We start from the raw sequence: 14,874 nt of genomic DNA on the forward strand, positions 1-14,874 counted from the left end.
TATGTATGTACAGACTCAGTGAGCATAGCCTTGCTATTGAGAAAGGCCGCCGTAGGCAGACATGGCTCTCAAGAGAAGACAGGCTATGTGCCCACTGCCCACAAAATGGAAACTGAGCTGCACTTCCTAACCTCCTGCCCAATGTATCACCATATTAGAGAGACACATTTCCCTCAGATTACACAGATCCACAAAGATTTCGAAAACAAATCCAATTTTGAAAAACTCCCATATCTACTGGGTGAAATTCCACAGTGTGCCATCACAGCAGCAAGATTTGTGACCTGTTGCCACGAGAAAAGGGCAACCAGTGAAGAACACACACCATTGTAAATACAACCCATATTTATGCTTATTTATTTTATCTTGTGTCCTTTAACCATTTGTACATTGTTAAAACACTGTATATATATATAATATGACATTTGTAATGTCTTTACTGTTTTGAAACCTCTGTATGTGTAATGTTTACTGTTAATTGTTGTTGTTTTTCACTTTATATATTCACTTTGTATGTTGTCTACCTCACTTGCTTTGGCAATGTTAACACATGTTTCCCATGCCAATAAAGCCCTTGAATTGAATTGAATTGAAATCATGAGTAAAGAGAGAGAGAGAGAGAGAGAGAGAGAGAGAGAGAGAGAGAGAGAGAGAGAGAGAGAGAGGGAGAGAGGGGGAGAGAGAGAGAGAGAGAGAGAGAGAGAGAGGGGAGAGGGGGAGAGAGAGAGAGAGAGAGAGAGAGAGAGAGAGGGGGAGAGAGAGAGAGAGAGAGAGAGAGAGAGAGAGGCCAAAGTTAAAAAGACTAGGTAAACTTTGCAGTGGTCTCTTCAGTGTTGATGACTCTTCATAAGTCTTCCTTTTAGGGGGACAGTGAGTAGAGTCTCCCCAAGAACAGAGCATCATTTTAGGGGAAGAGTTGGGATTACCTTCCCTAAGAATGGATCATCCTTCTGGGGAGAAGAGAGTGGACAGCCTCCCTAAGCACGGACGGATGGACGGTGCTTTGTAAAGGGAAGAGTCTCTGAGAGGACCGAGTACTCCGGGGAAACACTGTTTGTGATTTTCTCCCAAACTAAGATGCAGATGCATCCTCTGAGGGAAATATGAAACATGAGCAGATGGGACACATGTTTGGCAGACATGACCAGGAGATGTTATGAGTTTAGACCTAAACCATAAATCACACCGTAATTAATTAAAATCCCCCAAGAGATGAAGACACACAGAAGACATTGAAATGGAAAGAAGGCACAAAGTAGACTGGGACATTTGGAACATTTGAACCAAAATAAAAGCAGTTTAACAAGCAGGTCAAAAAGAGTCATCAGCAGTAGAAGCAGTCAGAAGAAATGTAATGTTGATAGAAGAGAAAGCGTTTCATACCTTGCACCACTTAATGCCGGTGTGGTTGGAGTCATGCAAGTACTTCTACACAGCACAGGCAGTGAGTAGCAGAGAAGACAGAGAGAAGAGAAGACAGAGAGAAGAGAAGACAGAGAGAAGAGAAGACAGAGAGAAGAGAAGACAGAGAGAAGAGATTATAGAAAATGCAGAAGCAAAGCAGTCAGGAGAGAACAGAACAGAAGATAGAAACAGAACAGAGAACAGAAGATAGAAACAGAACAGAAGATAGAAACAGAACAGAAGATAGAAACAGAACAGAGAACAGAACAGAGAACAGAAACAGAACAGAAGATAGAAACAGAACAGAGAACAGAAGACAGAAACAGAACAGAGAACAGAAGATAGAAACAGAACAGAGAACAGAAGATAGAAACAGAACAGAATATAGAAACAGAACAGAAGATAGAAACAGAACAGAGAACAGAAGATAGAAACAGAACAGAAGATAGAAACAGAACAGAAGACAGAAACAGAACAGAAGATAGAAACAGAACAGAAGACAGAAACAGAACAGAAGACAGAAACAGAACAGAGAACAGAAGACAGAAACAGAACAGAGAACAGAACAGAGAACAGAAACAGAACAGAAGATAGAAACAGAACAGAGAACAGAAGACAGAAACAGAACAGAGAACAGAAGATAGAAACAGAACAGAGAACAGAAGATAGAAACAGAACAGAGAACAGAAGACAGAAACAGAACAGAGAAACAGAAGATAGAAACAGAACAGAACAGAACAGAGAACAGAAGACAGAAACAGAACAGAGAACAGAAGACAGAAACAGAACAGAGAACAGAAGATAGAAACAGAACAGAGAACAGAAACAGAACAGAGAACAGAAGACAGAAACAGAACAGAGAACAGAAGACAGAAACAGAACAGAGAACAGAAGACAGAAACAGAACAGAGAACAGAACAGAACAGAGAACAGAAGACAGAAACAGAACAGAGAACAGAGAACAGAAGACAGAAACAGAACAGAACAGAGAACAGAAGACAGAAACAGAACAGAGAACAGAAACAGAACAGAGAACAGAAGACAGAAACAGAGAACAGAAACAGAACAGAGAACAGAAGACAGAAACAGAACAGAGAACAGAACAGAGAACAGAACAGAGAACAGAAACAGAGCAGCTCAGATGCTTTTTGAGAGAAATCAGGAAAGAAATGTCTATTGGAAGTAGCAGAGAGACAGAGAGAGCTGAATGAAGGCAGTTAAGGAGAGACTTGGGAATGTTGGTAACCATGAGAGCCAAGGGTGAGGAGAGATGGGGACAACATGGGACAGGACAGGGCAGGGCTGGAAAGAGATGGGGACAACATGGGACAGGACAGGGCAGGGCTGGAAAGAGATGGGGACAGCATGGGACAGGACAGGGCAGGGCTGGAAAGAGATGGGGACAGCATGGGACAGGACAGGGCAGGGCTGGAAAGAGATGGGGACAGCATGGGACAGGACAGGGCAGGGCTGGAAAGAGATGGGGACAGCATGGGACAGGACAGGGCAGGGCTGGAAAGAGATGGGGACAGCATGGGACAGGACAGGGCAGGGCTGGAAAGAGATGGGGACAGCATGGGACAGGACAGGGCAGGGCTGGAAAGAGATGGGGACAGCATGGGACAGGACAGGGCAGGGCTGGAAAGAGATGGGGACAGCATGGGACAGGACAGGGCAGGGCTGGAAAGAGATGGGAAGGAGAGAGAGGGCGAGACGTCCCCTCATCCCGGTCAACATTAGGGAGCGAGAGAACGAGGGAGAAAGAGGGAAAGAGGCAGAGAGAAAGAGCCTGGCCTTTCTTAGGTCTTGTTTCTACAGAGCGCATTATGAATTGTGTCATAGGACTGCTGAGTCATGTCTGGAGGGAGGGGAGGGGACGTATATATTTTCATGTGGTCTTGGGCAAACGGTTTCACTGGGCCCGCTTGAGCGACCCAGTCCTCTTCACACAGCCAGGCCGTAAATCCACAACCCACTGAGTGATCCGTGTCACCAAACACACAGCACAGAGGAGACTGTGTGATGGAAATACCCCTGGTCCATGTGTGTGTGCGTCCATGTGTGTGTGTGTGCGTGTGTGTGTGTGTGTATATATATAGTGTGCGTGTGTGTGTGTATGTGTGTGTGTGTGTGTGTGTGTGTGTGTGTGTGTGTGTGTGTGTGTGTGTGTGTATATATATATATATAGTGTGTGTGTGTGTGTGTGTGTGTGTGTGTGTGTGTGTGTGTGTGTGTGTGTGTGTGCGTGCGTGCGTGTTCTCCTACATCTGTGCAGTCTATGTTCCCTTAATTACCTAGGCTCATTACATGGGCAGGGTGAGTGGGTTTGGCAGCTCCACACATCATGAGGACAAGTACCAAAATAAGGAGTGACTGTCTCTGTCCTCCTCGTATAGAGGGGAAAGGGGTCTCTTCAGCTCAGCGGAGGCGTGCTGCGCTGCTCTGCTGGGCTGTATAAATAGTGGATGACTCTAACGGATGTCCAATACTTCACCAAGAGCCTCAGTCTTTACAGTAACACTTAGAAGAGATCTGTCGTAGGCCAGGCGCTGTTTCAATTGGCCGTGGAGAATAACTACTGTTTCTTCAGTAGAGCCACTTATGTCCCGTGTCAGTGGCTACAGGCTGCAAATAGGATTCCATTGTTATTGTGACACCTCGTTTATTTGATATTATATTTTGGTTTGTTTCTGTTATTGTCTGATGCCTTGGTGGGGGGTGTGGAGGGGGGGGGGTAAAGGACTGGGGATGTTGTAGTGTTATGGTTGTTATGGTTGTCAATGTTTCTGTTCTCAAACCTGAAAACATAAAGTATATATACAACAGGAGGAACACCAGAGACAGAGAGAGGATGGAGAGAAGGAAGGAGAGAAGGAAGAAGAGAGGATGGAGAGAGGATGGAGAGAGGATGGAGAGAGGATGGAGAGAGGATGGAGAGAGGATGGAGAGAGGATGGAGAGAGGATGGAGAGAAGGAGGAAGAGAGGATGGAGAGAGGATGGAGAGAAGGAGGAAGAGAGGATGGAGAGAGGATGGAGAGAGGATGGAGAGAGGATGGAGGAACACCAGAGACAGAGAGAGGATGGAGAGAGGAAGGAGAGAGGAAGGAGAGAAGGAGGAAGAGAGGATGGAGAGAGGATGGAGGAACACCAGAGACAGAGAGAAGATGGAGAGAGGATGGAGGAACACCAGAGACAGAGAGAGGATGGAGAGAGGATGGAGAGAAGGAGGAAGAGAGGATGGAGAGAGGAAGGAGGAACACCAGAGACAGAGAGAGGATGGAGAGAGGATGGAGAGAAGGAGGAAGAGAGGATGGAGAGAGGAAGGAGGAACACCAGAGACAGAGAGAGGATGGAGAGAGGAAGGAGAGAAGGAGGAAGAGAGGATGGAGGAACACCAGAGACAGAGAGAGGATGGAGAGAGGATGGAGAGAAGGAAGGAGAGAAGGAGGAAGAGGGGATGGAGAGAAGGAGGAAGAGAGGATGGAGAGAGGATGGAGAGAGGATGGAGAGAAGGAGGAAGAGAGGATGGAGAGAGGATGGAGGAACACCAGAGACAGAGAGAGGATGGAGAGAGGAAGGAGAGAAGGAAGGAGAGAAGGAAGGAGGATGAAGAACACCAGAGACAGAGAGAGGATGGAGAGAGGATGGAGAGAAGGAGGAAAAGAAGAGAGAAACAAACAGAGCAGGATGAGTGTGTGAAGGTCTGGCAGGGGGCGTGACCTTAATGAACCCTGGGTAATGCTCACTATGAGTATGTATGGACAACAGGCCTATAGGGATCACTTTTAGAACTATTTAAAAGTGATTTAAAAGTGTATTTCCAGGTAAATGCCCCAAAAATGTCATTTTGGCTCAGCTAGCTTGGCTGGCTCCTTCTGGGTTTAATAGTTAAATAGTTGTTAGTCTCTCTTTCCTGTCCTGGCTGTGGGGTTTATTCCCCTGGTGTTCCTGTGGCCGGGGCTCGGTTATCATTGGACCTGAATATAGAGCAGGTGGCATAACTAACTAGCTATGTCCTTGCCTTCCTGCATGTGTTTGTGTGTTAGAGAAAGAGGCTGAGCACTACCAGTCCCCATCCAGTCTGCTCCCTGTACCCAGCCTTTCCCTCCCACAGCCTGGCTCTATAAGCCTGGAAGTCCCCTCACTCTCTCTCACACACACACACACACACACACACACACACACACACACACACACACACACACACACACACACACACACACACACACACACACACACACACACACACACACACACACACACACACACACACACACACACACAAACACTAGCTCTATGAGTCTGGAAGTCCCTGGAAGCGGAGGGCCCCTACTAGAGCCCAGATATAATGAACCTCAAGGGGAAAGTAAAGGTCCATCCTGCCTAAAGCCTGGTGGTGCCTAGCCTGGACCAGACCTGGACGGTGTCCCAAATAGAACCCTACCACCTATATAGTGCACTACTTTTGACCAGGGCCCATCAGGTCAAAGCCCAGGTGAACGAGAGGGAACCAGACCGTGACTGGGGTGGGGAGGAATGGATGTGGAGGAGACAGCATTGTATGGTTGGGTCCAGAGCCCAGGTTCACTAATTGGGGAATGTCGCATGTATGAAAAGCTCTTTATTATAATGAAGTTATTTTAAAACAAACTATTAGGAGACAGACTCTACAGCTGGGAGTTTTATTGTGATTAAGAGTGACAGGGAGGAGAAGGAGGAAATACATCCATGGCCAAACCTCCACAGTGGACAGAAAGCTAGTGACCTCATTGATCCCCTCAACGTCTGTCCAGCGTCCATATTCTGGGCAGTGAGAGTCCCTGTTTCCCATCCTTCAGTCTACCCACCTCAGATGAGTCATGCAGGGTTATTCCAGTCTGACGGTCTCTCTCCAGTAGGTATAAAGGGTCGGAAACCTTCTGGTAAATTTCCTTGAATTTTTCTGGAAATTTTCAATGAGAAGTCTGGGAATTTTCAATGGGAAGTCTGGGAATTTTCAATGGGAAGTAAAGCCTGGGAATTTGGGGGAATTTGTTAACTAGTAAATGTGTTAACTAGTAAATAGTAGCCTACTGCAAAGTGTGTTTAAATAATTTCTAACATGTTAACAATTTCTGCTTGTTAGTTTTTGCTACCATGTGGGTTTAATCTTGCTTGAGCCTGCTGACTGAGGAGTGTTAATTCACCTGTTTCCATACATGTTGAAACATTTATCTTACAAAATAGTTGTTTAATCTAACTGCTTAACTATTTATTTGTACATGGAATTGTATTTGTGATTTTTTTAATTCATTTTTTTCTAATCTTTACAGGAAAATGCCACGGGCATTTGATGAGTGGAGACATTTCACTGCCTAATTTAGAAGGAAAAGCTGTGTACATTTGCAAATACTGTCAAATATTATAACGTTGAAGCCGGAAGTTTACATACACCTTCGCCAAATACATTTAAACTCACTTTTTACCAATTCCTGACATTTAATCCTAGCAATAATTCCTAGTACAAATTCCCTGTCTTAGGTCAGCTAGGATCACCACTTTATTTTAAGAATGTGAAATGTCAGAACAATAGTAGAGAGGATGATTTATTTCAGCTTTTATTTCTTTCATCACATTCCCAGTGGGTCAGAAGTTTACATCCATTCAATTAGTATTTGGTAGCATTGCATTTAAATTGTTTAACTTGTGTCAAACATTTCGGGAAGTCTTCCACAAGCTTCCCAAAATAAGTTGAGTGAAATTTGTCCCATTCCTCCTGACAGAGCTGGTGTAACTGAGTCAGTTTTGTAGGCCTTATTCACACACACTATTTCAGTTCTGCCCACACATTTTCTATAGGATTGAGGTCAGGGCTTTGTGACGGCCACTCCAATACCTTGACTTTGTTGTCCTTATTCCATTTTGCCACAACTTTGGAAGTATACTTGGGGTCATTGTCCATTTGGAAGACCCATTTGTGACCAAGCATTAACTTCCTGACTGATGTCTTGAGATGTTGCTTCAATATATCCACATCATTTTCTATCTTCATGATGCCATCTATTTTGGGAAGTGCACCAGTCCCTCCTGCAGCAAAGCACCCCCACAACATGATGCTGCCACCCCCGTGCTTCACAAATGGGATGGTGTTCTTCGGCTTGCAAGCCTCCCCCTTTTTCCTCCAAACATAACAATGGTCATTATGGCCAAACAGTTCTATTTTTGTTTCATCAGCACAGAGGACATTTCTCCAAAAAGTACAATCTGTCTCCCCATGTGCAGTTGCAAACCGTAGTCTGGCTTTTTTATGGTGGTTTTGGAGGTTTTTCCCCTGAGGTCTTGGCTGATTTATTTTGATTTTGCCATGATGTCAAGCAAAGAGGCACTGAGTTTGAAGGTAGGCCTTGAAATACATCCACAGGTACACCTCCAATTGACTCAAATTATGTAAATTAGCCTATCAGAAGCTTCCAAAGCCATGACCACATTTTCTGGAATTTTGCTTAATTAAAAGGCACAGTCAACTTAGTGTATGTGAACTTCTGACCCACTGGAATTGTGATACAGTGAATTATAAGTGAAATAATCTGTCTGTAAACAATTGTTGGAAAAATTACTTGTCATTCACAAAGTAGATGTCCTAACCGACTTCCCAAAACTATAGTTTTTTAACAAGAAATTTGTGGTGTGGTTGAAGTGTATGTAAACTTCTAATTACAACTGTATGTGAAGAATGCAACAAGGATGCAGAATCATCTGGCCAAGTGCATAAAGTTCCCTCAGTCCTCACAACAAGCAACCTCTGACAAAAGTCCCTCTACTTCTATTCGAGGTGAAAATGATGAATCAGACACCTTATCGATAGCAACAGCTCATGGTCCTCCTGGAATCAGAAGGTTTTTGGCTCAATGGAGGAATGTAGTCAGAGAAATGGTGATGAACGTCTTCCTCGAGCTGCGTATGGAACTGGTTCACCTCTGATGCTCACGGACGATGTGTATTGGAAGAGATTTCTGAATGTTCTTCACCCAGCATACACCCCTCCAACCAGACATGCTTTATCTACTCATTTGCTGGATGCAGAGTTCAACAGAGTTCAAGTGAAGGTCAAGCAAATCATAGAGAAAGCAGACTGTATTGCAATCATCTCTGATTGGTGGTCGAATGTTCGTGGGCAAGGAATAATTAACTACATCATCTCCACCCCTCAACCAGTATTCTACAAGAGCACAGACACAAGGGACAACAGACACACCGGTCTCTACATTGCAGATGCGCTGAAGGCAGTCATCAATGACCTTGGACCACAGAAGGTATTTGCACTGGTGACAGACAATGCTGCAAACATGAAGGCTGCTTGGTCTAAAGCGGAGGAGTCCTACCTTCACATCACATCCATTGGCTGTGCTACTCATGCATTGAATCTGCTCCTCAAGGATATCATGGCACTGAAAACAATGGATACACTTTACAAGAGAGGCAAGGAAATGGTTAGGTATGTGAAGGCTCATCAAGTTATAGCAGCAATCTACCTCACCAAGCAAAGTGAAAAGAATAAGAGAACCACATTGAAGCTGCCCAGCAACACCGGTTGGGGTGGTGTTGTCATCATGTTTGACAGTCTCCTGGAGGGGAAGGAGTCTCTCCAAGAAATGGCCATATCACAGTCTGCCGATATGGACAGACCCATCAAGAGGATCCTCCTGGATGATGTATTTTGGGAGAAAGTGGTAAGCAGTTAAACTCCTGAAACCTATAGCAGTAGCCATTGGACGGATTGAGGGAGACAATGTCATCCTGTCTGATGTTCAGACTCTGCTTGCAGATGTAAGAGAATAAACCCATACTGCCCTGCCCAATTCACTGTTGCTCCAATCAGAGGAAACTGCGGTTCTGAAATACATCAAAAAGCATGAAGACTTCTGCCTGAAAGCCCATACACCCTGCAGCGTACATGTTGGACCCCAAGTATGCTGGTAAGAGCATCCTGTCTGGTGCAGAGATCAACAAGGCCTATGGTGTCATCAATACCGTGTCTCGCCACCTTGGCCTGGATGAGGGCAAGGTTCTTGGCAGTCTGGTGAAGTACACTTCCAAGCAAGGGCTTTGGGATGGAGATGCAGTATGGTAATCGTGCCAACATATCTCATCAGCCACCTGGTGGAAGGGACTTTGTGGATCTGAGGCTCTTAGGATTTATTCATTTGATTTATGTCTACTTATGATATGGTAAATATATCCAATGCAAAAAACAACTACATTTAATTGGTATTAATAATAATTTGCATATATTTCCGTTAATTCCCACGGAAAGTTTACACCTCTGAATATTCCCCAAAATGTGAAGCCCTAATAAAGACACAGCTGTGGTATGTTAATCCCTATTGACACATCACAATGACAGACCATCCCTCACCACACACAAACAGACACACAGCAACATGTGTGTGTGTGCACGCGCGTGCGTGTTTGTGTTTGTGTGTGTGTGTGTGTGTGTGTGTGTGTGTGTGTGTGTGTGTGTGTGTGTGTGTGTGTGTGTGTGTGTGCGCGCGTTTGTGTGTGTGTGTGTGCGCGTGCGTGTGTGTGTGCGTGTGCGTGTGTGTCAGACCAGTCAAGCAGCTGATGTAAACTGAAGTGAAAGGAACCTGTTTCTTCATAGAGAGATGGAGTTATTTATTTGCCAAATGAAGACTGGACACACACACACACACACACACACACACACACACACACCCGTACCACGTAAACAGGCCCCATTGACACGGTATTCAGGGGGTTGGCAATGGTATTCAGGGGGTTGGCAATGGTATTCAGGGGGTTGGCATGCATGGCGATGCATTGCTATAAGACAGGGGAGGCGTTCTCTGAGTTGCTACTTCAGGAGTGTGTATAACGGAGGGTTTTGACGGGAGGCCTTCGCCGAGGGGCATTGATGTGAGTCTAAATCAGGCCATTAACTGTGGGCTCAAGAGATGCCAGCCCAGTGCATTAGTGTGTACAAGTTAACTTAAACACTGTGGACTTTTGGCAAGGAGACACGGAAGTGATGGAAGGATGGGGGGAGACACAGAGGAGGACTCTGAGGTAGGGGTTCTGGCTTCTGTGTGTAACAGAGAGGACTTGTAGAGATGAAGGGGCAGCAGGTAGCCTAGTGGTTAGAGGGGCGGCAGGTAGGCTGGTGGTTAGAGCGTTGGGCCAGTAACCGAAAGGTTGCTGGATCGAATCTGTCGTTCTGCCCCTGAACAAGGCAGTTAACCCACTGTTCCTAGGTCCGTCATTGTAACCAAGAATTTGTTCTTAACTGACTTGTCTAGTTAAATAAAGGTTAGATAAAGGTTAGATAAAGGTTAGGTAAAGGTTAGATAAAGGTTAGATAAAGGTTAGATAAAATAATAAAATTAAATTAAACTTGAGTAAAGGGTCTAACATGTTGACTTGACATTCCACCACTGACATACAGATGATTGTGAAGCTCCTTCTGTTACATTCAGTGTGTTTGTATTGCATTTATTATGGATCCTCATTAGTTCCTGTCAAGACAGCAGCTACTCTTCCTGGGGTTTATTAAGGATCCTCATTAGTTCCTGCAGCAGCTACTCTTCCTGGGGTTTATTAAGGATCCTCATTAGTTCCTGCAGCAGCTACTCTTCCTGGGGTTTATTACGGATCCTCATTAGTTCCTGTCAAGACAGCAGCTACTCTTCCTGGGGTTTATTATGGATCCCCATTAGTTCCTGCAGCAGCTACTCTTCCTGGGGTTTATTATGGATCCCCATTAGTTCCTGTCAAGACAGCAGCTACTCTTCCTGGGGTTTATTATGGATCTCCATTAGTTCCTGCCAAGGCAGCAGCTACTCTTCCTGGGGTTTATTATGGATCCCCATTAGTTCCTGTCAAGACAGCAGCTACTCTTCCTGGGGTTTATTACGGATCCTCATTAGTTCCTGTCAAGGCAGCAGCTACTCTTCCTGGGGTTTATTATGGATTTCCATTAGTTCCTGTCAAGACAGCAGCTACTCTTCCTGGGGTTCATTACGGATCCTCATTAGTTCCTGCCAAGGCAGCAGCTACTCTTCCTGGGGTTTATTACGGATCCTCATTAGTTCCTGTCAAGACAGCAGCTACTCTTCCTGGGGTTTATTATGGATCCCCATTAGTTCCTGCAGCAGCTACTCTTCCTGGGGTTTATTATGGATCCCCATTAGTTCCTGTCAAGACAGCAGCTACTCTTCCTGGGGTTTATTATGGATCTCCATAGTTCCTGCCAAGGCAGCAGCTACTCTTCCTGGGGTTTATTATGGATCCCCATTAGTTCCTGTCAAGACAGCAGCTACTCTTCCTGGGGTTTATTACGGATCCTCATTAGTTCCTGTCAAGGCAGCAGCTACTCTTCCTGGGGTTTATTATGGATTTCCATTAGTTCCTGTCAAGACAGCAGCTACTCTTCCTGGGGTTCATTACGGATCCTCATTAGTTCCTGCCAAGGCAGCAGCTACTCTTCCTGGGGTTTATTACGGATCTCCATTAGTTACTGTCAAGGCAGCAGCTACTCTTCCTGGGGTTTATTATGGATCCTCATTAGTTCCTGCCAAGACAGCAGCTACTCTTCCTGAGGTTTATTATGGATCCTCATTAGTTCCTGCCAAGGCAGCAGCTACTCTTCCTGGGGTTTATTACGGATCCCCATTAGTTCCTGCCAAGACAGCAGCTACTCTTCCTGGGGTTTATTATGGATCCTCATTAGTTCCTGCCAAGGCAGCAGCTACTCTTCCTGGGGTTTATTATGGATCCTCATTAGTGCCTGCCAAGGCAGCAGCTACTCTTCCTGGGGTTTATTATGGATCCTCATTAGTTCCTGCCAAGGCAGCAGCTACTCTTCCTGGGGTTTATTATGGATCCCCATTAGTTCCTGCCAAGGCAGCAGCTACTCTTCCTGGGGTTTATTATGGATCCTCATTAGTTCCTGTCAAGGCAGCAGCTACTCTTCCTGGGGTTTATTATGGATCCCCATTAGTTCCTGTCAAAGCAGCAGCTACTCTTCCTCGGGTTTATTATGGATCCCCATTAGTTCCTGTCAAAGCAGCAGCTACTCTTCCTGAGGTTTATCATGGATCCTCATTAGTTCCTGTCAAGGCAGCAGCTACTCTTCCTGGGGTTTATTATGGATCCCCATTAGTTCCTGTCAAAGCAGCAGCTACTCTTCCTCGGGTTTATTATGGATCCCCATTAGTTCCTGTCAAAGCAGCAGCTACTCTTCCTCGGGTTTATTATGGCTCCCCATTAGTTCCTGTCAAAGCAGCAGCTACTCTTCCTCGGGTTTATTATGGATCCCCATTAGTTCCTGTCAAAGCAGCAGCTACTCTTCCTGTGGTTTATTATGGATCCTCATTAGTTCCTGCCAAGGCAGCAGCTACTCTTCCTGGGGTCCAGAAATTATATATATTTTTAAACATTACAATACATTCACAACAGATTCCACAACACACTAAGTGTGTGCCCTCAGGCCCCTACTCCACTACCACATATCTACAGTACTAAAACCATGTATGTTATCATGTGTCTGTGCTTATGTTGTTCATGACGGTGTGTGTGTCTGTCTGTGTTCTCAATGTGTGTATGTGTGTGTGTGTGTGTGTGTGTGTGTGTGTGTGTGTGTGTGTGTGTGACTGCACCACTCACCTGTTTCTCGGTGTGTGTGCGAGCAGCTTCCTCCTGAGCCAGAACCATCTCTCTCTCTGCTGTGATCTGGACACTCTCTCTCAGAGCCTCCTCCAGCTCCTCTATTCGCTCCTCCTTCTGGCGCAGGGAGTCCTGGGGAACACACACACACACACACACACACTGGATTAGGGAGAGGTAGAGGCCTGTATGGAAGGAAACACACACACACACACTGTATTAGGGAGAGGTAGAGGCCTGTATGGAAGGAAACATACATACACACACATACAAGGAATAGTTACCAGCCTGTATGGAAGGAAAACACAGCCATATGTGATGTATACCTTCATATGACCTTCAGCTAATCTAGTTGGTATAATCGCGATGCATTTTTCAAGAGAGAACAGGGAAGAGCTGTGCAATGAACCAATCAGGTGGAATGTATGACCATGGTGTTCTTTCAACCCCTGAGCACCAGGCGTACTAACGATAAACACACACCACCTCGTCAGTGACGTGGACACGTACTAACGATAAACACATAACACCTCGTCAGTGACGTGGACACGTACTAACGATAAACACATACCACCTCGTCAGTGACGTGGACACGTACTAACGATAAACACATACCACCTCGTCAGTGACGTGGACACGTACTAACGATAAACACATACCACCTCGTCAGTGACGTGGACACGTACTAACGATAAACACATACCACCTCGTCAGTGACGTGGACACGTACTAACGATAAACACATACCACCTCGTCAGTGACGTGGACACGTACTAACGATAAACACATACCACCTCGTCAGTGACGTGGACACGTACTAACGATAAACACATAACACCTCGTCAGTGACGTGGACACGTACTAACGATAAACACATACCACCTCGTCAGTGACGTGGACACGTACTAACGATAAACACATACCACCTCGTCAGTGACGTGGACACGTACTAACGATAAACACATACCACCTCGTCAGTGACGTGGACACGTACTAACGATAAACACACACCACCTCGTCAGTGACGTGGACACGTACTAACGATAAACACATAACACCTCGTCAGTGACGTGGACACGTACTAACGATAAACACACACCACCTCGTCAGTGACGTGGACACGTACTAACGATAAACACATACCACCTCGTCAGTGACGTGGACACGTACTAACGATAAACACATACCACCTCGTCAGTGACGTGGACACGTACTAACGATAAACACATAACACCTCGTCAGTGACGTGGACACGTACTAACGATAAACACATACCACCTCGTCAGTGACGTGGACACGTACTAACGATAAACACATACCACCTCGTCAGTGACGTGGACACGTACTAACGATAAACACATACCACCTCGTCAGTGACGTGGACACGTACTAACGATAAACACATACCACCTCGTCAGTGACGTGGACACGTACTAACGATAAACACATACCACCTCGTCAGTGACGTGGACACGTACTAACGATAAACACATCCCACCTCGTCAGTGACGTGGACACGTACTAACGATAAACACACACCACCTCGTCAGTGACGTGGACACGTACTAACGATAAACACACACCACCTCGTCAGTGACGTGGACACGTACTAACGATAAACACATAACACCTCGTCAGTGACGTGGACACGTACTAACGATAAACACATACCACCTCGTCAGTGACGTGGACACGTACTAACGATAAACACATACCACCTCGTCAGTGACGTGGACACGTACTAACGATAAACACATCCCACCTCGTCAGTGACGTGGACACGTACTAACGATAAACACATACCACCTCGT

General features: G+C 45.6%; 1 protein-coding gene across 6 annotated transcripts in view; it reads right to left on the bottom strand.

The window, feature by feature from the left end:
- LOC110513868 (ELKS/Rab6-interacting/CAST family member 1) overlaps nucleotides 1-14,874 on the bottom strand; it is a 541,524-nt gene that overhangs the window by 267,037 nt on the left and 259,613 nt on the right. For all 6 annotated transcript variants that reach the window (XR_016490094.1, XR_016490093.1, XM_090213395.1 and 3 more), the window contains one exon: nucleotides 13,064-13,195. Coding sequence is in view for 4 of the 6 variants with exons in the window: in XM_090213395.1 (XP_090069521.1) it covers nucleotides 13,064-13,195 (132 nt within the window). In the remaining 2 variants the exon portion in view is untranslated. The remainder of the gene's footprint in view (nucleotides 1-13,063; nucleotides 13,196-14,874) is intronic.

Source organism: Oncorhynchus mykiss, chromosome 21 (genome assembly GCF_057628025.1).
Source record: "Oncorhynchus mykiss isolate SJ-2025 chromosome 21, ASM5762802v1, whole genome shotgun sequence".
In the NCBI taxonomy this organism is placed as follows: domain Eukaryota; kingdom Metazoa; phylum Chordata; class Actinopteri; order Salmoniformes; family Salmonidae; genus Oncorhynchus; species Oncorhynchus mykiss.